The sequence below is a fragment of the Anguilla rostrata genome, chromosome 12 (assembly GCF_018555375.3).
Source record: "Anguilla rostrata isolate EN2019 chromosome 12, ASM1855537v3, whole genome shotgun sequence".
Lineage (NCBI taxonomy): Eukaryota > Metazoa > Chordata > Actinopteri > Anguilliformes > Anguillidae > Anguilla > Anguilla rostrata.
Genome location: NC_057944.1, coordinates 26,790,081 through 26,816,815, shown reverse-complemented (window position 1 = coordinate 26,816,815; position 26,735 = coordinate 26,790,081). Strand labels below are relative to the sequence as shown.

The 26,735-nt window shown below is 39.0% G+C and overlaps 1 protein-coding gene across 9 annotated transcripts in view; it reads left to right on the top strand.

The window, feature by feature from the left end:
* Positions 1–26,735, top strand: part of lsamp (limbic system associated membrane protein) — an 878,287-nt gene that overhangs the window by 705,943 nt on the left and 145,609 nt on the right. The window contains exon 1 of one of the 9 annotated variants that reach the window (XM_064303057.1): positions 9,419–9,636. The exons of the other annotated variants lie outside the window; for them this stretch is intronic. Within the exon in view, the coding sequence (XP_064159127.1) occupies positions 9,554–9,636 (83 nt within the window). The 5' untranslated portion in view covers positions 9,419–9,553. Of the gene's footprint in view, positions 1–9,418; positions 9,637–26,735 lie in introns of those variants that run through there. 9 annotated transcript variants of the gene reach the window in all.

Genomic DNA, 26,735 nt, shown 5'->3' with positions numbered 1-26,735 from the left:
ATCGTCTTCATGAAGCTGGTAGTCATTTCATTGTACATATTATGTTCTTACATTTCCTTTGTGAGGTAAAAGTCTGTACAATAGTTATGTCTCTGGGTATTGATAGAATCACTAATGGCACTCTGGAAGTGTATCTGCTTACTGCTGCTGGTGTACCAGTGAACTGTGCCCATAGCTCCAACCTGGGGTCTTTCGATAGTCAGGCTGGGGAAGTACTTTCCTTTTTTCTGATGGACGTTTCTGTGTGCCCGCCTAAAGTGGCCAACATGACACACCCACAGGGCTGGGGTGGAGCACTTGACACCTCCCAGACTACCCTGTGTGTGCGGACTTCTTCCCGGTGTGTACGGACTTCTTCCTCGTGTGTACGGACTTCTTCTCCGTTTGTACAGACTTCTTCCCCGTGTGTACGGACTTCTTCCCTGTTTATACAGTCTTCTTCCCCGTGTGTACGGACTTCTTCCCCGTTTGTACAGACTTCTTCCCCATTTGTATGGACTTCTTCCCCATTTGTACAGACCTCTTCCCCGTGTGTACGGACTTTTTCCCCCTTTGTACAGACTTCTTTCCCATATGGACTTCTCATAGACAGGTGGAGTAACGGACATGTAGCTGTGGACCGCAGGGAGTTTGGTAGGCCAACAGTGGCACTCGACAGCATGCCGTTTCGGAGTCCCAGGTCGAAGGGGTCCTATTTTGCCGGCAGCGATAGCGTTGCTGTGGAGTCAAAGGGGAGAGCGGAGCCTGCGGGCCTTCTCCCAGCGGCCGCGTTCGCGTGCGGCAGCCAGGGGTAATTAGTCGCAGTTTCTGTGCTGCGTGGCGTCTGCGGATCATCGCCGTGAAGTGTTGTGTGTATTATCCTCCCCGCTGTTTCCGCACCTCCATCCGCGGCCCCAGCGCCATCTGATGCACACAGACTGACATTCAACGCCCTTGGATGCCAAGAGCGAGTGCCCAGCGTGGAGCCACCTGCCAAACAGTCAGTCCCCGTGGCATGGATTAAAAAAGAACCAGCTACAGAGTTTGCTGTCTGCTTTGGACTCAGATTCTGCTTTCAGCAGCTGAATTATGTCAGCGCGTCGTTTAATTTGCGTTATTGGCTATGACATATTTGGCCCCTCCCCAAAGGGGACCTTTCATTTGATGGCTCGTTAAGTCTGTCAAAGTCTAACATACACAGTTCAGACTGCATGTTTTTCATTAGTGTTGAGTTTAATTTCTTCCCTCTTTTTCCATTGGTATATTTATTGTGCTTGTTTAGGTTAGAATGCCATGGTTCCTGAATGTCTCATTTTAATATTTTCCGTTAATGCATGTGAATAAAAAACAATATCTTTAAAAATCTATTACTGCTTAATCATATTACTGTTCCTTGTACCATTACTTTATGAAGAAAAGCTGTCTCCATGCATGCTATTCATGTATAGATATCTTCTGGAACATTAAGGAACATCAAAATCCATGCAGACAAGGACATAGATCTGAAACACATTTCAGACTGTTTTCTATTACATAACTACGTAAATTAAAATTACAGACTTTTTTAAACAATGCTTTCAAAGTTAAAAGTATCATATACAGTAGACAGGCATTACTTTGAAATGACATCACCCATCTGTGTATGATCACATAATAGCACCTGTTATTGTAAAAAAATATTACAGAACTTTAGTTCCCTCTCAATGGGTGGAACAACAATAGAAAATGAAAAATGAAAACAAAAAACTGAACTAACTACTAATGTACTCTGCAGCTAAACAAATGGGCAATCTTTGAATAGCTCTATTTTGCACAAAGCAGGGAGCGATAGATGAAAGTTGCCCTCAGTAATAACCCTTAAGAACAAAGATAACACTAAATCCTGAAGGAATTAAGACTGTTGCCTCGAGCGAGGCATACATTGTTAAATGCATACATTTTTGTTATTGTGTATCCATTCTGGGAAAGTATTAAATGTTGAAAAAGGAAAGATTGTCTCCACTCTCATGAGCTTATAAACAGCAACCCACGCATCATAGCAGCAAATGTTTGCAACGTGACCCTGGATCCACATGTGGGATTTACTTATGCGCAATAATTGTGTATAAATTAGTGTTACAGTTGGCACAAAGTAAAGTAATGTATGACAGACAATTGAAAGTGTTAAAAAGGTTTTGCACCAGTAATTGGAGTCTGAGATACCTTTCATTGTTTGTGATTGAAACTTAAATAAAAGGAATTGATAATGAAAAGTAACATTGATAATGTTTGAAGTAGATTTCTTAATTAAAATATATTATTATGTCCTTAATGAGGGAGTTCAGAGAAGCATGATGTACGCTGCAGGCCTGAATTTGTGGGGGTTATTTTGGCGAAAAATCTCAACTGCCAAAATAGTGGCCAGTCAGAATCCTTGCCATGTCCCACTTCCTCTTGCCCATGGTGCATTGCCAGACAAGAAGGAATGCTTCCAGCACACTGTGGACCATTTCCCATTTGGTCATGAATGTTATGATGAGGAAATTTCCCGGATAGAAAACATTATTGCTTGAAGAATATTCTGACAAGGTTAAAGAAAATATTCCATGACATGCTGTACACATACTGTACACATACTGACGGACCCTGAGAAAAATAATAATAATACAGAAGTGAAATGAACAACCAAGCAGCTGCATAGTGCTACCATTAATGCAGCTCATAAAATTGATATTGCCATATGTACTGTGTTCCTGTTGTGGTCGCATGCTGTTTTCTTACATATTCAAGGAAAGGTATCCCTGCAGAAGTGAACTCTTCTGCCAACGAGGGGTATCTGTACCCTGAAGCACAGCTTTTCAGAGCAGCCGTGAAGCAGCGATGCGTATCTCCCCATATGATACATTTGCATGAAACAGCCCTGTCGTTAAGCAGAGAAAGCTTCAGTCTACGAATGCTGAAGTTTTTATTGGCAGCCCGGGGGATTTTTTTTTTTTTTTTTAAGTCCGTTGGCGAAGGAGAGAACTGCAGTGCTGCAGATATATGTGAGTGTACTGTATTAGTGGTGGATGCCTGATGCCTTGTCCAAGGAGCAGGAGCGGGTTTGGTTTAACGGAAAAGCAGAGGACTTGGCAAAGCTCACTGTCAGTTTGGGGACTTTTCTAAGTCAACAGAAGTGTTTGGTATTCGGCTGTGTAGCTCCTGGGAGATGACTGACAGCTTCAGGGCTTTATAAGCATTGTAGATACTTCAATAAATAGACCTTGAGATCCACAACTGGACATTTCTATCCTTGCTTTAAAACAAAAAAAATAGATTTAGTTTCAAACAAAATTATGTTGATTGACATTACTGTATATTTGTTCATTTATTTATTTGATTTGTGATCCATTTATTTATGGGTGTGTACTGATAACATTAACCTGAAAATGTTGTTTTTCTCCAAGTCCTTTCACATTTTTGAAAGCTAATTTGGAAATGAGGTCTGGACGAGAGCTTCTAATGTTTAGGTGAGCCCAATAAAACCCATCCAGAACCTGAGGGTTTGGGTCAGTTTGGATCCTAACTCTGTCCTTTTATATCTGGCTCGGTTTGGGTCGGGCCCCTTGTAGCTGGCCCTTTAAATTTTGAGTGCAAAGCACTGTGCACGCTGGAGGGCAGCTGTAGGCAAGCTAGTCTAAGCTAAGCTATGCGAGTGACAGAATGGACACCTCCGAGCCAGTGAGAAAAAAGTTATTGTCAGGGGAGTATGATGTGGGGCAGCAGCCTTCAAAAGGAAAATCTGAGGTCTGGACAAACTTTTACATGGTTTTTGACTGAGCTGCAAATTAAGGCATGGGGTTCGTAAGATGCAAATAGTGTGAAATTCTGCTTAAGTAGGCTACTTTAGCTATAAAACAGGAACATAAATGCTACGACAATATACTGCACAAGCCTGGTGTTGTCCCAGACATTAATTGCATCTTTCCCAAACAGAGCATCAATGACTCCCCAAACCAGGGGGCGCCTACTGTACTGACGCTTATTAAAATCGGGTTCAAATCGGGTCGGCCTTTCAAAATGCTGCCACACGCGAGTTCTGGTTGGGCCTGTGCAGGAAAGAATATGAGCTCATGTAGGTTCGAGCTGAAAGAGGCCCTGTTTCAAGCTCTAGTCTGGGAGAGATATCTTTGAGCTTTCATTGAATGTGAAGTCCTTAATCCAATTTTTTTTTTTTCCTTACATCTTATTAAGCAGGGTCAAGGATGGTATCCTTCTTAATATAGTTACCCATCCATCATTATGTACTATACATACAATTTAATGTATGAATTGAGAGTGTAAAGTATGATCCTAAAGTGAACCACATGGTCTGCAGGCCCGTGAGGCCATCTCTAAGCCTAGCCCTTCCACCTCAGCTTTTGTAGTTTTATTTGTTTAGCAAAGTTTACTCAGGTGCACTTTTCACTATTGTCCAACTCCAAGATTACCCAAACTGCTTTTTGGTTCATGAGCAGGCCTTAATAAGGATACCCCTGGGAGGAGAATGTCCCCACCCACATTGTTTGACAAATGTGCCATTTCAAAATAAAAGCCTGTTGTGTTTTAGCCAGTTGAAGAACCGTTTAATATATTTTTCAACAGGAAAATGAAAGTGAACATAATTTTAGATTTTAATTATGTAAATTTGTGCATTTTCAGCAGGTGATTCGTTGTTGAGATGATCAGCGAGCCGTTATTGAAATGGCACAGCAGAGCATTCGTTATGAAAAAACAGCTACCTCAAATCAGAGCGATCTGCCCTTCCAGAAGAGATGTGTTTGAGTGGTGGTTCAGCCATCACAGGACTCAAAGGACTCAACCCCCCAAATAAGTTTGCCAAAAATATCTGAAAACCTTTTAATTGGCTCTTTTCCTCCCTGGCAAAGACCGTCACAATCCACTCTTATAATTCCCAGGTACCAAGATGAAAAAGACAGTACCTGGCAGAACTTTCCACAATGGTAATGCATATATTCTAAGCAAGGCATCCACATTGTATATAGGGGCTACCAATCTACTCTTCTCATGTTGCTTTTCAGAAGATGTGCTTCTAAAGACCTAAATTAAGATATGGAACAGAAATGTCCTTGCTTGTCTTGGTGAAAGAAGGGGTGGGGGGACTAAATCAGTAAAGCCAGTCCATATAAAATGCATGCATATCTGAGGTCCAATGGGAGCAAATATGTAGTTATTATTATGCTAATTGTGGGCTGTAAGAAATCCATGCGACATGCAAGGTCAAAAAAAGAAGTACTGTGCACTTAGTGGTCTTTCAGGCATAGTTTTATTTTCTATTAATGTTCCAGCACTGTGATGCATTCTGACAAGTGCTCATGTTAATTCTGAAGTACCAGCTCCAAATGGGTCTTCCATTAATGTGCAGTCAGTCCTGCCAAATGACATTGCAATTCTGATTTTTACAGAATCATTTTCTGCCCAAACAGAAGTCATGTTCAATTTTCCTTTTCTTGAAGCAGCAATTTTAACTTTGTCTGGATGCAAACACTAAGTACTGTAAGGATTTGCTGTTTGTGTTTCTCCGTTTCTCTGACAAAAGCCAGTGAGGTTCTTTCCCTGTCTGAGTTCCCTTTCCAAGGTTTCTATAAAATGTTTGCAGCTACAGGAACTGCATATGAAGCAAATTGCTTGCTTAAATGCAGAACTATGAACTGAAAGATTTAATTAAGCACACATGCTCATTTCATAACGGTTTAATTAAGCACAAATGCATGCCCTTGAATGTGACTAATAGTGTGGAACCCACTCAGTCTTGTTACCGTTTAGACATTAAATCAACTTAATATTGAGGTGATAGAAATGCCCTCTATCCTTTTCATTGCCAATGATACAGTTGCCTTGTGTTGTCAGACATTTATGTCAGATTATGTATTTGACATTCTAGCACAGCTGTTATGATATTAAATATCATGTTTTTTTTTTTTTGTTTTGTTTTTTTTTTTTTTTTTTTAATACAGGCATCTATGTAATTAAAAAAATTAAAAAAGACAACTGGATTCATTTGCAACCAATATTTTTATTTTTCATTAAATAAGAATTCTGTGGCAGGTACAGATCATTGCTCTTCACTGTCTTGACAGTTCAATCTTGCCCTTGTCCATCCATGTCATTATTGATTCTACTGCAGTGTAACACAGTTGTTTTGGGGTCGAACCCCCTCACTCGGCAACAATAGTTCACGTGTTATTAACCCTCCACCCTAAACCTGTTGTTTGGTAGGAAAATGTATGTCATTAAGCTGACAAAACTCAATGAAAAGTGTTATGGAAAATGGGTGTGCTTTTCCTATGTTTATGTTAGTCTATTAGCAGGGGCATCAAATTGAAATCGTGGAGGGCCACAGTACCTACACATTTATGGTTTTCTTTCAATCAGCAGCCAGTGATTGAACAAATTGTGTAGCCAATCAACAAATTAAATGAATCACCGGTGCTGAAATACACTGAAAAACCAGCAGCCCACCAAGACTCCAGTTTCTACATCTGACATAAGTTCATTTCATGTAAGCTATTAGCTATCTGAATTGACATTGAAAAAACATAGCATAATGCAGAAAAAAACTTTGCACACCTTACCAATTGCACGCCAGTCCTACACAGCTGTTACATATACTGCAACCAAGTTTATATGAGTCCAACAGGGACCTTCTGTACTCTATTAAAGTTAAAAGTACTCGGTCTGTGGATTTGAGTTTGCGCTGGGCTGTGTACCCATAGCATGCAATATCTGTGTCCTCTACTGAGGTTACGGGAGATGTCTTCCAATTATAGGCCCACTATATCTTATAAAGGCTGACATGGTGTTCTCTCTCAGATTAATGTGTTAGTTCAGTTATCCACATTTGGAGTCAGGTTATGTATGTAGTTATTTCTACATTAGGCAGTAGGATATGGCCATTTGTGTGGCTTTTGTTTTCTTGGATAAGGTTTCTGATATGCCAGAATTATTAATGGTGCTTCTGGTGAAACAGGATATTCATTTCCTCGTGCTGATCTCACTTCTCCAACCCTACTCCAGGAGTGTAGGCTAACCCATGTGCCCCCTACTCCAGCCTTACTCCAGCACTGACTACACTGAAGAGTAGGCTAATATACTGTATGTCCTCCGTAAATGCTGGATTGTTGTCATTAGTCAAATTGAGTGTGTGTGTGTGTGCGCGTGTGCGTGTATGCATGCACACTTACATCAACACTGTAAAAATAAATGTAAAAATTTCAAAGCACTTCAAAGCAGGTCTTATAATTCATGTGTAGTGGTTCATCAGACATGGACAGTATAACAGGTGCTTGGACCTTGGGAAGTATTACTTTCAGCTATACTTGGAATTACATTTCATAACTATATGCCATCTTTTCAAAAACATATATAATTGGTTCACTCTATGTCACAGATTACCTATTAGACATTCAGATTCATTTGGCTGCTGTGAAAATCTTTATTTTTATTCAGATATCCAACTTTTCGAGAGAGGTCCCAGCAGGGTCACATATGCAGGATTGTACTGTAATTGCATATGCTACTTACTGACAGGTAATATGCACCTGAAATTAATATTATTCCGAGAATTCAAGAGCATTGATAGTACTTTAATTGTAAAAGGGGATTTTTTTGCCATAAACTTGAATTGCTAAATGCGTAAACAGAATACATCTATAAAGGAAGAATCATGTCAATAGGGTCATGTTCTGTAGCACTGACATATGTTTACTTTTTGGAAAATAATTATTCATCCTCATATATTTACAAAGAAAGAGTTTGCTGTGTGTTTGTAGAGTTTTCAGATATTGTGTTGCGATAAATAGACTTTTTAATGAAAAATGAATTTTTCATTATTATATATTATAGTATTATAGGATTCATGTATTAAGCATGGACTCCAAAAAAGGCCATGTGTGATGGGGTCTTTTATCTTTTTGCTGATAAAACAGACAGACTGAGCATCATTTCCATCATTTTCAGATCTGCATGAATGAGTGGAAGTTAAGAGAGAATATTTTGCTGGGAAAAGTGTTACTGTACGAGTGTTAAATATAATTTTTCTCTAAAGTTTGGACTACAATCCAAAACAGAAATAATAAAATACAATAAAAAGTTTTACAGCCCTCCTGAGTTGTAAAACTAGACTTTAAAGTTTATTCAAAATGACATTAAAGAATAGTTTAATTTTCTGTGTGTACCAGGTAAATAATTTACTATGCTCGAGGTTACCTTTTCCTTACACAGAAGCTGCTGTCATCCTTGGAATGCATTCATTATTTATTTGAGCTTCAAAAATCACTGCAGTTTTGTTTGCTTAACCCTTGAATCGTGGAGTGGTTTTGGCTTGGAATTAAGTTATGAAAGGACTTGACAAATATGACATATTTTTGCTTTTTTCTGTTCAGTAATTGCTATTTTTCGCTATTTATATTGTACTCAAACTCGCATTTTATGATGTTTTTTCATTAAATTCTCAGCATGCATTTCATCAGCCTGCAGCTCTGTGTATTGTTCAGGTTCTACTGATTCAGTTTTATCTCACTTTATCTTCGGAGCCTCACAGAGAACACTGTGTCCCTTCAGAAAAGCTCTGAACATTTCCTAAAGCAAGACAGGCATTTCTGGGGTTTCACTGAAAAGCTCCACTTTCACATTTTATGGACAGAAAACAAATAGTACTTTGAATCAATAACTCAATGAGAGTTTATGAAGCATATATAACAGTTTAACAAGTGTTAATGTTAAGAAAGTGTGTTTCCCATTTTTTCAATAGCATAGTTGTTTTCCCCTACAAAATGTTTCCATATACAGAAACTTAATGGACTGCTATTATTCATTTGCATTATTCTTTACAATGTTAGTATATCTATCAAGACATAACAATGGCTTATTTGTGAAATAAGAAACTTTTGCTTTAAATGTACATCATGTAACTGGCAATATATTGGCATGCATTAGAAAATATATTTGTAGTGCCTACATATTTTCAAATGTGTTATTCATTTTATGACATATTTATATATGGTAATATTTGTATTGCTTAAGGGTAGAACATACTTAGACCTAGGGAGTTACAGTGCAGGGGTAGAGCTCATAGATGCCCCCCCCCCCCCCAATGCTGAAAGACTTATAGAGTAGGGGTGCAGTACATAGCTGAATAACTATGCTCGTCTTTACAGCCTGAACCTTACATGAACCCGTCCATCCTTAGTAGGCATTCAGTGGAGACCCCGGTACATGTTTATGTCTGCGTGGTGCTCCCTTATATTTTCTCTGACTGTGTGTGCTGCCTAAATCCAGACTTTCAGCATGAGTCACCCGTGTGCTCCCGCTAACTCGGTTCCCTGCCAAGCCGCCTCCCTGCCATGACTGTTGCCGTAGATACTCGCACTGCAGCCGGAGAGCAGGTGCATTGCCGCGGATAACCAAAAGCCTCTTACTCACTGATTTCTCCATTTGCTCTGAATAAAGTCCCTGTACGCTCGGAGTGCAGGCACAGAACTGCTGCTTGTTGCTGCTCGGTGTTTGAAGTCCTGAATGAGGTTATTAATTCAGTTCTCTTTAGTGCAATTTGTTAATGCACAATAAACCGTGTGCATCCCAGCTGCCTGAACGCAAGGACACGGAGGCTCAGTGGATGATAAAACAAAGCCTGCACAGGTAAAGAGAGCCAGCTCAGCTTGTAAACACAGTTGTTGAGCCAACGGCAATGTGTGTTTGCATAGCCCGGGAGCTGAGGCCATTTGAGCACCACTGCATCACAGAACAGTACACTCGCTGTTGTGTCAAAAACACAGTGAAAATGGGTTTGCATTCAGTTTGCATCCATTAGGTGGTAAACGCAGAGGCGTTTGAGAAACATTGCCCAGCGGTGGAGCATTTGGAGCAGTTTGGTCAAGGAGCAACTTTAATGGGCGTTGGACGCATGGTGACACCATACCAGTTTATTGGATCTAAAATGTGTAAACAATGAAATAACAACAGAAGATGAATTGATCTTATGGGAGTGCTATAACAGATGGGTTCTCACAATTTCAAAATCCATTGATAATATATATTTTTTTCTCCCCCCCCAATCTTGGTTGTATATCTGGCCTCATTTCAGGGCTACAGCTTGCAGCTGTGTTGCTATTTTCTAAACTTTTACAGTGCAGCTGTGTTGCTGCTAGCTGCAGTTTATTGTGCAGCTGTGATGTTGTTTGTTGCAGTTTTATTGTGAAGCTTTGATGTTGTTTATTGTAGTTTTATTGTGCAGCTGTGATGTTGTGTGTTGCGGTTTTATTGTGCAGCTGTGATGTTGTTTGTTGAAGTTTTATTGTTCGGCTGTGATGCTGTTTGTTGCAGTTTTATTGTTCAGCTGTGATGTTGTTTGTTGCAGTTTTATTGTTCAGCTGTGATGTTGTTTGTTGCAGTTCTATTGTTCAGCTGTGTTCCTGCTTTGACGTGGATGTTTCTGTAATCGTGTTGATGCACTGAGCAGGTAATCGGCCCGCCCAGCTTCACCAGAGCCTCGTTAGCCAGCGTGTTTCCAGGTGGATTTAAGCAGGCCTTCAAGGCAACCATAATAGCTTGGGTAGTTAGACTACCCGCCATACTGTTTGACAATTCCGTGCTTTGCCTGTTTACGCCTCTCACGATGAGGATGAGGGATTGGACAGTTGTATGTGGATGACCGATGCTTCACAGGAGGCAGCAGGGGTTAAGAAGAAGTGTTGCTGTTTGCTGCAGTTTTATTGTATTGCTGTTTGCTGTTTGAGTTTCGTTTGAACTTGAGAACAGTTGCACATTTTGCATTGTGGTGTGAAATCAGAGACCATCCTGAGACCATCCACCTCTGATGCAGTGCTTACAATGGGTGCCAAAAAAGTGAGAAATGTACTTTATTTCACAATGATTAATCTGTTTTTTTTTTCATTGAAGTACACACTGGAATATATGTGTTGGACTGCAGATCCAGGTATGAAAATGCACCACTGAGAATTACGTACAGTATTTCCTACAAGCATATTTAATTTATATGTGGGTCCATCAAAACTAAACAAAAGGAAGAAATACTTTGTAAACGTATCCCATGTGTGAGCCTGTACTGTAATGCTAGGTCTCATTATTACCCCTTATAGCAAGTGATAAATATAAGAAACTGCAATAATGCCAAGTTTGCTCTGCAGCTGTGTCTTTTAAAAGGATTTTATAGAATATCTCTCATGTAACTCGTGGTCTACCAGCAGGGATGTGCGCTTCAGTTCTCCCCACCCAAGAATCTGTACGCCAATCCACCCCACCTGGGACAGAATTTAGGTGCCCCCGGCTCGCCTTTCACGTTAGCATGAAAGGTCGTTCCGATGCTTGTGGCGTTTGCCAAATGCGCTTTTAGTCATACCTGAGTCCTCAGAGGAGCTCCTGTTGGCCTAGATATTCCATCTGCTGTGTCTTCTGTTTCCAAACCGCAGGCTTTCACTTCTTTTATTCCCTGATGGGAGAATGAAATAAATCAGCCAACATTAGACCCACACATATTCGCTTTAGTTCTAATTATAAATGTCATAATTTTTCTCTTTTTAAATAATGCATTTTTCCCTGACATACTTCATTGTACCTAGACACAGTATGTAACACAAGACAATAATGAGTCAGGCTTTTATATTACTCTTGGCTACTGTACAAACACTTTTGAATTCTTGATGCCTAATTGATGCCTTAAACTTTTTTTAGCTCCATAAAAAGTAGCAAAATATAATAGGCCTGTCAGAATTTATCAATAGCTGAATGTACAATAGATTTTTTGTGTGTTTGTTAGGAGAGAGGGTAAAGTTCACAAATCCAAATTGCGCCTTTAATGTGAATTGAACGCCTCCTTTCATTCTGAGCAAACAGTGTTCCACTAGAGTCAATTCTGAAAATGGCTGTCTGCTTTCGCAAAGATGTGCAGTGGAAAAGAACAACCAATTCCTGTCACAACATTACTGTTTAATGCAGATAAGTGGAAAGTGCCTAGCACTGTAGCCTAGCACTTAGCACCAGAAACATCCAGATTGACTAATTCTTTATTGAAAGCACAACTAATTTTCTATGCAGCAGGAGTCAGACCTGAGGTGCTAATAACACAAAATAGTTACAGCTCCCAGGGACTATTTGAATATTTAAATTTCATCTGGATGTACATTCAGTTCTAAAACATGAGCCATGCACTTCTAATTGGGTTGGATTAGATAAAATCAGATTGGATTATATTAGATTAGAATAATTATGCACCTCTGTTGAAATATTTCTTCGGCCTCACCAGTTGTAAATGCATTCAAGATGTAAATAAGACCACGTAATTCTGAACAACACATCTAAAATATATTACAACACTGTACAAGTACAACAATCTACATTATTTGAGTTATAACTTTAAGAGCAGCCATACTTAAGATTTTTAGAAGTGTGACACAGGCACACACACACATTACAAACACGCATGCACACACACAGGCACACACACGTACACACACACACAGGCATACACTGAAACACACATACACACGTATGTGTGTGCGCACACACACACACACGCACATTCCTAATAAAAATGATTCTGCTCACCTTAATTGGAAGCCTCAGCTTCAGCTTCATAGCCTCTTCTACCGATGACGGCACATCAGTGCCTTTAAGTTAATTAAATTGCCTGAAGTGCAATGAATTTTTAAAGAAAGACAATGCAGAAGATAAATGAACTGTTTCTGGAAGACTAATGCTTTCCAGAGCCATGCTCTCAGCAAATGATAGCTGAAGTTATAATCAGAAATGCGAGACTGGAGAATGTGAGGTGACTATGTGTGCAATTGTGCATCAATTAGAGAAGGTGCTACAGGTAGGAATGATCGTGAATGAAATCAGACTGACTGGGGACTAATGGCCTGGAAAATTACCTTCTCAATTGCGGGGAATGTTGTAGACTACCATGTGGTGCGCTTGGGTTGTTTTCTGCATACTGCTGTACTGTAAGGTTGCAAAAATGTTGGATTTATTTTATATTTGAATGTACATGTATCTGAAGCATACATGAAACATTAACAGATGCTTTGTAGTGGTCAGGCCGCTGAAATATCGGCCGATGATGATTTTGAATCCCTGATGAGCTGCTGCTATTTCCTGGATTATACTCTTCTCAGAATCGCCTGCCTGTCTGTGCTGGCCCCACAGTGGTGGAACAAACTCCCCAAAATCGTCAGAGCAGCAGAATCATTGGCTATGTGATGGCTTGATTCCCCTCCCATCCCCACTCCCTCACATTCTCAACCTTTTGCATCAGTTCAGGTTATTGTATTTCTTATATTTTTAGGTTACATTTTTATGATTCATGTTTCAATATTCAGGGCTTATCACAAATGTATTCAGTATGTATTTTGAATTTGGAATTTGATTCTTGGTTTAATGTTGGAAATGTTGTTCGCTTAGTCTGGCACTCTTAGCCATATTAATCAGGTTAATGCACTTACATTTCTCCTGCATTGGAAGTCATTCTGAAGAAGAGCATGTAATGAATGTGGGTAACTGGACATCAGTGTATATATAAGGGGTCTGCTCAGACTTTGGTGAGTACACTCACATAAACCTGGGTGACCTTTGCTAAAGCCCAGTCCTTGTACAGTAGACATACACCATATTTACACAAATAAGGTTTGTTTGACATCCTAGCTCAGGAGACCTTTAAAAACAAGCCTTCTGCTCACAGGGACTTCGCTAGGTCAGATCGGGGTCCAGTGCAGAATGGTAACCCAGCACAGGCTCTGCCTCCTGGTGGCTTGTTTAACAGCCACTCCCTAATGTGAATACTATGCTAACAATCCCTGTATTCAGTATTCTGGTTCTTAATGTTAACCATCACAATGGTGGCATGCTGAAAATAGAAATTATGCTAATGTCAGCTTATTGTCCTTCTTTATAACCAGTTTATTTCAATCAACTCATTTTATCATGCCCCTAGACCAGGGGTGTGCTATCCGAAAAGGTCCAATGTGGGTGCAGGTTTTTGTTTTGACCCGGCACTATGACTCAACTAATTAATTAATTATGGTCCTCAATCAAGTCCTTGATAAGTAAAAGCAGGTGTCTTAGTGCTGGTAGTAAACAAAAACCTGCACCCACATCAGCCCTTTTCAGATAAGATTGGACACCCCTGCCCTGGACTGATTATTCTTGTTTAATTGATTCTAGAGCTATTAGTGCGTGGTAACAGTTGCTGCTATGGATCGGCAGCAGTGCAGTACACTTGTGTATATTTCACATTGGCGATTAATGAGATAATTTACAGCCTCACTATAAATAATTTAGAGACCCTTAAACAAAAGGCAGTATATAAATGTATGCCATGATTGTCACATGAAGTAATGCCAGTTACATGATTGCCATGTTTCTGTGAAATACATTTGTTGTGAGGAATGATATGGAACAAAATGGCTGAGTTGTGGTACTGTGTTACATGAGCCGCGTTTCCACCGCAGGAACTTTACCCCGGAACTAGGAACCTTTTGAGGAACTCAGTGCGTTTCCACCGCAGGAACTAGGGTCTAAATTTAGTTCCGGGGGCTTTATTTTACCCCCAAAAAGGTTCCTGCTCAGGGGGTAGTACTTTCCAAAAGTACAGGAACCTTTGGGGTGGGGCGCAAGCACTGAAAATTTCTGATTGGTCGACTACTTGCAGTGTTATTTTTTTTACTTTCAGCCGCCATGTTTAAAAATCTCCAGCCGCAAACGGATTTATTTTCATAATAACTTAAAATCAAACTTGTATGTTATGCGGCGCAGTAGCCTAGTTTTGGTTATAGCCTGCCAACGTCTTGGAATTATAACGTGTGCTCTTCTGTTCTTTTCTTGCTTTAGTATTCGTTTTATAAAATGCTAAGCATTCGTGCTGGGACAGCATATTACGTACCAAAACATTCAAACAGATTAATTTGGTTGCTGAATATTTTCTTCCGGATTTTCTTTGTTAGCCCGTTGTAATTGACTCAAAACGTTTGATACAGTTATGTGAGGTATGCGGTAGTTCTACGTAATTCACATTGGTGATAGCCTACAGTAAAAGCAAATTGGAAATCACCTTCCGCACTTTTTGTCAGGGTAAAATAACAGGTTAATTCTAGTAATCGTCCCTTTAGCTTTTTCGGACTGCCGTAATTTTACTCTGCCATTCTTCAATTCCACAAAAAGACCAGGAAGACTATGGACTAATTCATGGTGCATGGTTCGCATCTGGAGGGCACACTTCGCTGCTCGGCTAGCAGTAACTTCGAAGGAAAGCAAACGGTGGCTGTACCACTGCTAATTTAAATTTTCACGCAAGTCCGAGTTTTCGTTCTATTCTTGTCATTTTGCGATTAGCCTATATGGAATTGACGATGAGAAAGTAATCAAACAGCAAATTGTTTACAACGTGTGCATGTTTCTGCTGTTGTTGCCAGTTATATTGGAAATGTGAATGCATTCTGTCGCCTCGGATGTCAAGACATGAAAGTGAATGTTCGCATAAAAACATAATGAATGTGTTTGAGAGGATATATAAAACAGTTACAATCTGACTATTGGCCTGTTATATCCTATTTGTTGCATAACAACGGTCCAAGTTCAACTACCAACGACAGTTTTGCTTGACAACGGTAAAATATGCCCAAACGGCTGCAGAAGAATATTTCAATTCCTGGTGATGAAATCGATAAAAATCAATAAATACAAAAGTAACCATATACAGTCATTGTTGGTAGCTCGTTGTATATAAGTGGAATAAACCCCTCCGGACTGTCACGGTTATTAGAAAATTATGTAGGCAACTTTGGTGGTAGTATGGGGTTACAGAAGAAATCATAGGACAGATGGACCGACGACAACGTCGCTTTTTCATACGTCAGTGGGATAATTTGCCTAATCTTCGCGGGACTTTAGACCGCGGTGGAAACGCAGACAACCATGGGCTGAAGGAACCTTTTAGTTCCTGGTAAAGTAGTTTGTGGGACTAAAAGTTCCGAGTAGTTTTGGTGGAAACGCGGCTATGTGGGCACAAATTGTGTTTTTTGAGGTACGCGTAAAAAGATATGAACAAAATTAGGTCAGGTGTGTGTGTATGCGTGTGTGTGTGTGTGTGTGTGTGTGTGTAAAATGTGAGACAAGTGTGTTGGATTGAATAATCTGTCAGGCTGTGTTGAAGATGATATCTGCTCTCTGTGAATTTGTAAATGTTGATAAAAGCATTTCATATAATTCCTTTAATTAGGGGTGGCTCACCAGCATTAGTGTTGTTGTGTGTTGTTTGTGAGTTTTAGAGAGACAAATGTTGACCCAATAAATCCTACTCGCTGTTCTTTTTCTTTTCTTTTCTTTATTACATTTGTTTTGGTTATAACCTGCTGCCAGCTTAGGACAGCATTGAAAAGAAACATATTATCCTTTTTATTGTAGTTGTAACATTTAATTGCATGCCATGGGAGACATCAAAGCACTGCTCTTGCACCTAATCAAAATTCTAATTGGCCATCAGCAACCCCTGCTGATGGGTCATTTCACCTATTACCCAACTCATTTGTGTGATTTGACGACCAGTCACTGTTGCTAAATAAGACAGATGCAATGCTTGTTTGATTTGGCAACTTAATGGTCTGACTGAGCAAACAAATATGTTCAACATCGCAGTTAGAACAGCAATTAACCATTAATAGTTCAGAGAATTCTTATAAAAAAAATTTTTTTTTTTGCAGTAGACCGTAAATCTAAAGTGCATCTGTGGAAAGGCGCGCAGTGATCTGATCTTTGAAAGCCTTCGCTTCTCTGTTTTATTGCTTGAGAGGCAGTTCAGCGACATTTGGGTCAGGGCCACAGGACCACCGGTGGGCTGGTCCGTCTGAATCAATCGGTTTTCATCTGACCCTGAACCTCCTAAACAAATACGCCCCTGCCAATGAACAGGGCGGGGGGCAGACGGGCTCTCTGAGTTTGCTCTGCTCTAACCTAATTCCGCTGCGCTGTGCGCAGAGTCAGCCCGGCTGTCCCGAAGGTTGCATTCATTTGCTCTCGGTTTTCTGAGGTGCACTTGAGAATTACCCCTGAACAATAAATCCAGCCCTGACAGATTACGGGAGATAGCACTTTGACCTCCAGGTCTGGACTCAGTCAATGTTTGTCCTTAACTTTGACTTAATGCAAGTGTTTTTTTTTTTTCTATTTTCTTTTTGTTTTTTGTTTTTTTCTTCACAAGCACAGTTTGGAAAGCTAAATTTGGACATCTTGCCAGCTGTGTTTGTGGGAAAAAAACCTGCATTTATTTTTAAGTGAGGATTAATGGCAAATGTCCAGGACTTAATCGAGTATCAAGGAGAAGAACTCCTTATTTCCTGTGTTTGCCAAGCCATTCTCTTCAGCAGTGTGACGGGTCTCAGTTCAATCAAGGTAGAGAAAAACTAACAATCCAGACTTCTGGAATATTTTCATCTTAATAGTGTACTTCATAGTCATCGCACACACTGCTCAAATAAATCTGATGTGTCAGAGAGATGGAATTGGAGGCCAGTTGGTACTCAATGAGTGGTACCCCAAAATAAGCTTCATTATCGTCTTCCACTACCAGGGCAAGACTCAGGGCGTAGCATATAGACCACAGTATAAATGTGCTCTTTTAATTACAGTCTGCTGTTTCTAGTCAACAATAAAATAATTTTTAAAATTCCTAACAGTTGGACATACTAGGAATGTCATTTTTTTATGCTTTTGTACATTTTTATTTTTAAAATATACATATTGCTTATCTGCTTCTAATATGATAAAATCACAGTAGTTGGGGGGGGGAGTTCAAATAAAAAGCAAAAAGAGGGGACAACCTTTGCATCTCAAGAAGTAAGCATTTATTGGTTTCACAATTGCTGATCTCAATAATTCTAAATAGAGAATGGAGTGGCTCAGCTTGTACGTGCAGTCACACACGCTGTTCACACAATCTGCTACTTTTAAGAAATGTAATATTTTATATTTAGAGAAGTGTCTGGCCCCCTGCCTGCTTTATAATGACTGGTATTGGAGCATTAGGGGGTCTGTGGTCTAAAGCAGGGAATGTACCTCAGGTAACTCCAAATCAGCTTGTTCAGAGATGTTATGTTTCCAGAGGCTGTGCACATGAACAGATACATTTTATTGTGTTAATTCACAATTATAAACGTAAAAATCAGTTTTCATATTGCGCCAGTACTTCTTTCCATGAGGAAAGGGAACAGAGATATGTAAAAGATATGATTACACTTAATCTATAAATGTTAATGTTTTCATTTGTAACCTGATGATGGTGGCTTTTGGAGAGAAAAAAAGAAAATCTAAAAAGGTTACCACAAGCTAGGTTGTATGACCTTTGTTTAGCATTCATTAAGTTCATTCATCTTTTTCTGTTGCAAGTATTCAATTTGAAAGGATATAATGTGGGGGTGTCAACGGCGTGGTTCTTTTGCATAGCAACATTTTGAACCAAGAACGTGTTGTTCTTTGAGTGTTTCTTATATTTTACTCCTTATTGATTGCACTCATTAGAAGGGGGTATGAGAGCATCCCCATCGTTCCACAGACCACAGATGTGACTACAGTTTATTGTATTTAGTGCAGTAAGTGGCTCGTGCATGTGGGATTTATAGATAAATATTTATTGTTGGGGCTGGGCTACTGTACATTGCTCATGAAGTATGACTGTATTTATTGGCTCTGACCTGGGCTTTTTTATCCCAGATCTCCAAAATTTGTCTGGGAGAAGAAAATCAGGACAATCTTTTACTTTTTTCAGTCTACTTGTTTATGATTACATATATTATTTAATATAATATTCAGCGAACTATATACACAGTCCTGGGATAGTACAGTGTGAGGGATGAAAAGGAAACAACAGAACAAAAAAATATATATATGGACAAGCAGAGCTAAGACAAGACATAAAAATAAAACATATACAAGCGCATATAAGTCAAAAATAAAATGACGCCCATGCATACGGGCATAGATTATATAGACTTCAAATGTAACTTTAGAAAATAGTGCTAGTTTGAGCTTTGTGGAGCTTTGCAGTGGATCGTTCCAGCACAATTATAGACTGCATAAGATTAAGGGGGGACTGGGCGTAAACTAAAGATGTAATAATGATTTATTTGCAGTCGTAAGCTGCCTGGAAAGGTCTGTGCTGGAAAATGAACAGATTTACACCAGAATCATAATTTAAAAGCAACATACCTGAGGTGGGATTAACCTCTGTCCTAAGCATCACGGAAATCATATTTGCTACATTGGTCCAAAACTCAGCATTGCATGACATTTGCAAAACGTATGAATTGTGGTACCCATTTTCTCCTTCATCACATAAAATGCAAAATCAGTTGGAAGAAATGCTCATGTTATTCTGTTTGAACAGAGTACTATAAGCTCTGTACGCTAATTTAAAATGGATAAACTGATGCACTGCATTTTCTGATGCAAAGAAATTGTTCTCTCATACCGTCGCCCAATTAGGCAATACATTAAATCTGCTCAGCTCTTTTCCCCAAGTCGTGGATATTGGCAGATTTGTATAATTCGCTCTGATAAAATGGTTATACAAATGGGACACCAGTCCTTTCAGATCTAAAACGCACTGAACCAAAGTATGTGTGGACAAACTGTCATCTAATGATGCATTACATTTTTTGCTCCAAATACAGAAAAAATGAGGATCTAATGAGAGAGAACGTGTTAGTGAGGTCTTGGAAGCTGTGTAAGCCATGATCACTGAAAATACCATTGAGAGTAAAAATCCCTGTAGATGCCCATGTGTGATGTTTCAAAGGTTGTCCTCCAGACATCAATTTTGTGTTATTCAAAATGGGGGGAAATGTGTTACTGTAAGTGAAGGTGGAACTTTCATCATTTTCTCCACTGTTCCAGGGTTCCATTTTACAAACTGTTAAGGGGATATCCTGTAGCTGAGCCGGGTGTTCTAAGGATGCCTCAATATTTCTCCAAGATGCACATGAATCTGGGTTCAACCAGGTGTTGGAAGCTCTTAACTGAAATGCCAAATAGTAAAGAAACATCTATAGTAGTGAAGACATATCTCTTCAGACTTTACCTCAACTAACTCTAACAGTACTCTGCTGGGCTACCCCAATCTAGTATCACTTTCATGTAACACTTGTATCTTGATATAGAACTTTCATGTTGAACTTCTGTCTCCATCTAGCATTCATGTTGCACTTGTATCTTCATTGTGATGCTGTAGCTCCTTATTATATGACTTAGCCAATGATCACTGTGTGAACTAGACTAGACTTGATGTTCATGGCTATGGATAACTAATACTTTATGAGAATTGTACCTTATCTGACATGTATTCTGTAGTAGTTCCAATGATGTTCAGTGTGCACTTATTGTACTGTACTTTGGATAAAAACATCTGATATAAAATAAAATGTGATGTAAATCTTAAAATTAGGCAGCGGCGAACCCCCACATTCCTTAGGCTGTTGTGATACAGATAATTTAATTCTTGACCTCTTCTTATTCCAAATAAACTTAGATATTTTCTGTTGGACTTTCATAACTCATGATTCTGATTGGTCAATGAGTGGTCTTTACACATTGTTTCTGTATAATTCCTTCTGTACAATGTTTGCTATATCCCTCCACCCTCTACTTAGCCAAGCGGTCGGACAGATTGCCCTCTCTCATGTTGGTAACAAAGGTTAACATTAACTAGGTGATATGGAAAAAACACAGTGAGAGAAGAAATGAGTAATGGCCAGCAACATCCCAGAAATACCCCCAAAGCACAACACATTCACAATAAATGGAAGTGTCCTAATTTGTTTTTTTGTAAATAGAATAAACGATCATTATAAACACCATGAACTAGTTTGTTTGTGGTTGCTAGGATACTCAGCGCTCTTATATGTCAGAAATATTTTTTGGAGGAAAGCTAAAATAAGAAATGTAAAAACATGCATAATAAATTTAATTCAAACATGATTGCATTTCATTACAGGCATTTACCAGACGCTCTTATCCAGGGAGATTTACACAACTTTTATTTTATTTATTTATTTATTTTACATAGCATTTACATTGTATCCATTTATACAGCTGGACATAATTTATTAGGCAAGTATAAGCCAAAGTATAAATATAGTATAAGCAGGGTAATGTACAGAAAGCGAGGTAATCCTTTCAAAATAAGCTCCTCCAGTGTGATTAAAATCCTTTTGCTTTGTGTCAGGTACATGCCCCTGTTGTGGGTTGATTTGACTCAACTGACTTCCTCACATTATCCCTGACATAGATTCAAATTAAGATTGAATAATTGCTATGAATTTTAACACAGGAAGTACCCTCCAAAACATGTTAATTTCATATAAATAGTTTAGAGCACAATAATAAATGTGATACTGAAGGCAGGCATCCCTAACTCACCTTGTCCTCAGCACAGCAGAATTTATTATCTCCTCAAGGGCCAAAACCAGGTGAAGGTCTGTTCCTTCACATGTGTCAAATGGAGGAGAAATGTTTGACTGCTTACGGTTTCCAGAAATGATTCACTCACAAAGAGCCAATCATTTATGACCCGTACACCATTAGAATTTAGAGGATAGAAAGCTGTTCTCAATTCTGAGGGTGCATCAAAATGAACCCTTAACTTATTGAGAGTGAAATGAACCCATAAGTGTATTATTCTTTTTTTTTCTCTCTCTTGCTATGAAGTAGGGCTAAGGGCTTTTTTTTAAGGTTATCTTTAAAGTTCTACAAGATCTTTATTTGAATGTGTCTCTATTTCTAGTGCATGGCAAGCTAACAACTTATAAATCACCTAGCACATTTTTGTTTTGTCATCTTTTTAGCCAGTCTGTCATGGGTTTGAGTAGACTGTCTGCATTTCATGTTGTGTTTCTCATATTTTGTCATTTTGTGTGTGTACAGATTGCAGTTCAGAAATTCAGCTGGTGCAGACAGCTGAAAGGCTGTCACTGAAAGCTTTTTGGCATTACATTCTGCCTCAGGTGTGACTGGAATCAGCACCAAAGTAGCAGTGGCTCTTTGAATGTGCTGCCTCTGCAGTCCCAGCCTTCCACCACTAGAGGCAAATTCACAGCCAATATGAATACTGCCTGTAGAAGTTCTTCTTGTTATTTTTCTTATGGCTACAGAACATGAAAAAAGTTGTTTTCGGTACTGTTTTCTCAAGGCTGTGAATGTGTGAACTGAAAAGAACAGACTTCAGGAGCAGATAAGAAATTGGAGAACTGTTGTTTACTGTTTCATAAACAAATGGTTTTGCATTAAGTGCTGAAAGTACATTTTTCAAAATTGACTGTGGTTTTCTTTAAGTTTTGCATTATGATGTCACTGGAGTTGAAACAGAAAAGGCAAATAGCAGGTTGATTGAATGGTTGATGACATCTGGTTCTAGAGCAGGGATCTCAGAGTCCAGTCCTGGAAGGATAGCAAGCAGCATTAACTGTTTATAGCAATACCTTGCTAATGAGGTGCATGAACTTCAATTAACTTCTGAAGAAATATCTGAAAGCAGCAATAATTTGTTTGTTTATTGCAGTTGAATATTGGCATATTCTGAAGTGTTATGATATTATATTTTATTTATGATATTCCATTTTCAAGTGGTTAGGCAGGCTGTTGAACCAGTTTGTGGCTTAAAAAATTTTTTAAGCCATTTTGAGTGAAATTTAGGAAATACATTTGTATTCAGGCCAAAATAATGCCTTATTGAACCAATAATGTTTTCTCTTAAACTCTGCCATAACTTTGGAAAGCCACTGCCAACTAATCGATAAACGGAAAAAAATATTGCTGTATTCGGATATACAATTTGGACGGAAGGCCTTCTCCCCGAAAAAGGAAACTCAAATCCGAAAGGGCGACTCAGTCTGCTTAGAGTGGTTTACGCAATAATGGAAATGAAAAAAAAAAAGATTTTTTTTTGTCCCTCTCAGGCCACCATCCTGAGCACGGTTTTAGTAGGGATTTGCCTCCCTAGCACCTGGCACACTGTTGCAGAGATTCCACTCGGATTGGTCCTAAGGTAACCTCCGAGTGCTGTCCCATTCAGTGCTCAGCTGACTGCTGCAGTTTAGCCCCAGAGTGGTGGCCTTATATGGCCCTCTCTTGGGCAGAGTCTGGAGGGAAAGCAGGGTGATCAACCAGATGCCAGACTATATTTCATATATTTCATTAACCCAGTGTACATATCTGCATCCCTCCTGATTTAACTTTTTTGGTTTACTTTTTTTAAAATGATTTTGTAAAATATTTTTTGCATGATTGAAATGGAATTTTTATTTTAAGTGGTAATGGGTACTCATTTTGTATTTTTGGAAGCCATTATCCGTGTAAAAGGTCCCTGTACTTTCTTTCAAATCTGAAAGTAGTGTTCACAAAATGCATTTATTCGCCAATATGGTTCTTTACCCTTCCCAAGATACTTCTTGTGTGGTTGCATGAAGTTTTTAAAAGCCCTTGTGAGATTTTGTGTGTGGCGCACTGAGAGCTTAAAGAACTGGTTGTTAAAAGCTGTGAGAGAGAGAGAGAGAGAGAGAGAGAGAGAAAACAAATCTGGGCTCGAAACACACTGATATAAGGGAAAATGACTGCAAGTGTCTTACCTGATTATATACATCCTTTGATTATACATAAAGCTGAGTTTAAATTAACTGTTAAACAAACCAGAGGTAACATGAATCTCAGTGGAGTATTCAATATTTCAAATCTCCAACAGTATGACTCCCTTCCAGTGCTCCGCTATCTTTGGCGTCTTTATTGAAGTGTTGGGTTTTGTTTACCCCTTTTTATAATAAACGCTGCTGATATCTCAAGTTGTATTGTCCAGCAATAGTGCTATAGCGTTCCCATTGTCTTATTTTAAGTGTATTTAATAATAACTATTTATGGAAAGAGTGATTAATTCTATTTAAATCAGTAATAAAAATGAGCTTGATATTGATATTGTTACAATTGTGTATATTTCCTCTCCTTTTCGTACCCTGTTCAGCTGACCGATCTATCCATATCTCTTGAGTTTAATCTCTCGGAGGCTCTAATGTATTATTATTATGATTAATATTAGTGTTGCAATAAGTATGACATTTTCATTATTTATTGTGGCATGCTTCTGTAGACGTAATGCACGTGTGTGTAGCACCATTAAAGGTTAATTAAAATGAACTTCCTCGCAGAGGCCGTCTTCTCCAGAGAACAGGACTTAGGATGGCCTGTGCTAAAGCAGTGTGGTCAAGAAATATGACACCTTCTCTGACAACTCTGATAAGCTAATAGCCGAGGTGGCACTGAGAAAGTGTTCTCCGTTACAAATGACGTAGCCCTCAGACATAAAACATGCCTTAAGAGATTACTTTGCGTATATCCCTAATGAATGTTCAGCAATAAAGTTAACGAGAAGGTTTTTCTTAGGCAGGGGTCCCTAACCCATGTAATAGATGGCAGATGGTGGCTGCTAGAGCTGTGTTTACTGGCAATTACTGAACCTGCCTTGGGTAATTGAAAGTATATCATTTTTTATGTTCATCTGTTTTTTTTTCCTTTTTGTTCATTGGAGTTCATGACTACGTGTAGGCATCTGAATGCAGTTATATTGTGAATAAATGCTGATAATTTATTGGGAAAAGGAGTATTGAAATGAGAATATTCTAAGCTAGCCAAAGAATATTCTATTGTTGCCACACAGTTGGTTTGTGTGCTTAGCAGATCTATGACAATGAGGACAGTCTGTTTAAGCCCTGTATAAATTATCTACCTGACCTTTTGTACATGTGCTGCTTCATGGTGAAGTGAAAGCTCTTTCCTTTCTGGTCAGGGGTACCATCTATGAGCATGAATGCTACCAATGTCAAAAGAAAATGAGTAAAGCAAATATTAATTTGCTTGTGGTGCTGTGAACAATCGTATGTCACACCAAGTGTGGGTCTCTGTGAATGAAATATGCGGGAAGATCAAGTTGAAGCATTAATAAGTCTAAGGAAGTCTAAACATATGAAAGTCTTAGCATTAAGAAGTCTAAGAATGAGGAACACTATGCATTTGGAAATCTAAACGTTAGGTAGTCTAAGGAAGTCAAAACATTTAGCATATTTACTAGGGAAAGCTGTGTTGTGGCTCTCTTGTGGTCACAAATACAAACACTTTAACAATTGATTTACTAGACCTATAAACTGCAATTATGCAGTCAAATAAGTTAAATGTAGGAGACACCCATAAAAATTGTGAAACAATATGGCACGCTTGAACATCCAAGGTACCAAGAGATGAATACAGAATAGCCAGGCACAAGTTTCAAAATAACATCAAGAAAAAAAAACACTTAAATTTACATAACAGAGAATAGAGATAATGGTCAATGACATGCAGCATCACGATGCAATATGACAGCACAGGAATACAGCACTAACAGAGAGGAGAGGAATCTGGAGTGATGTCACACACAAAATGAATCCATTAGGAATAACAAAATGAGCAGTAGATGATGTGAAGAAATGATGGCATGATGTTACGCAGTAAACAAAAGAAGAATCATCTACCGCATAATACAGAAAAAAGACTCTGGCAGAGGTCCAGACGAGGGAACAACATTGCCACCGATGGGATAACATGTGGCACAATCCCTGCAAAATCAGACCATCACGACCGTTTAGGCAATCTAGTGTGGATATTGCAACCTCATAGTGACCGCGTTTACATTCAAAAAACAGTCACAATGTTTCAGCAAATCTGGCCCTACAGTTTCCAAAGCCATCAGGACTAAGTATTTACCTTCTTATATTTTTCTCTGGTCCTTAGTATTCCATACAATAAACACACCTTTAAATTGCCTGGGCCAGTAGTTGTGACAGTGATATAGTATGTAATACTTTTTGGCTGTTTTTGTTTGTTTGTTTGTTTGTTTTATCAGGCTGTGCTCTGAAACATTTCCTGGTGCTATTTAATTTTTTTTGTTCTCACCGGATCACTGCAGACTTATCTGGTTTTGGTATTTACTCGTTCATGTGCTTCACAGTCCTCATATTTGACATTGAATTGAACACATCACCACATTTTCCTACTCTGCGAATGATTTTGAACTGTGTCAGACAGGTGCCTGTCAGCCTATTTGTGTTTTGTTTAAGGGTTGTGTAAAATATAGTAATACAGCAAAAAGTGCATCATGCATAAATCAAAGGCTCCTTCAATTCAAAGCCACATGCTGGACAGTTCCTGCCTGGCCATCAGTTGGTCATTTTTTCATTTAAATTTAAATAAAAAATAATGTAGTTGCTCTCCCTGGGTCCATTCTAGAAATATATATATATATCTTTGTCCCAAACATTGTGGACCTCATGGTATATAGCAATTTGATTTATTGGGGTTGCTGTAATGCTGGTCATTTTTCCTCTGGGAGTGTGAGTAAGAAACTCTTGGTGCTCGGCAATCAAAAACACACAGCTACAACTTAGATTTGTCATTGCCACCTTGAGCAATGGTGTTAAATGAACAAACAATTCAGAGCCTGCAGCAGAAGAAACCTGTCCAAGTCAATGGGATTGGTGGATTGTTTTATTGCCTACAGGTCCACACACTGTACAGGTCTTACACGCCCAGACTGTGTGGCCAGGAACGATAGAGTGCACTGAAGCTTTAATACGGTCTTCTGTTTGCTGGGGTTTCCAAGAGGGAACTGCTTGTACACAACACAAATGATAACCGAAAGACATCTGTTGTTTTCCATG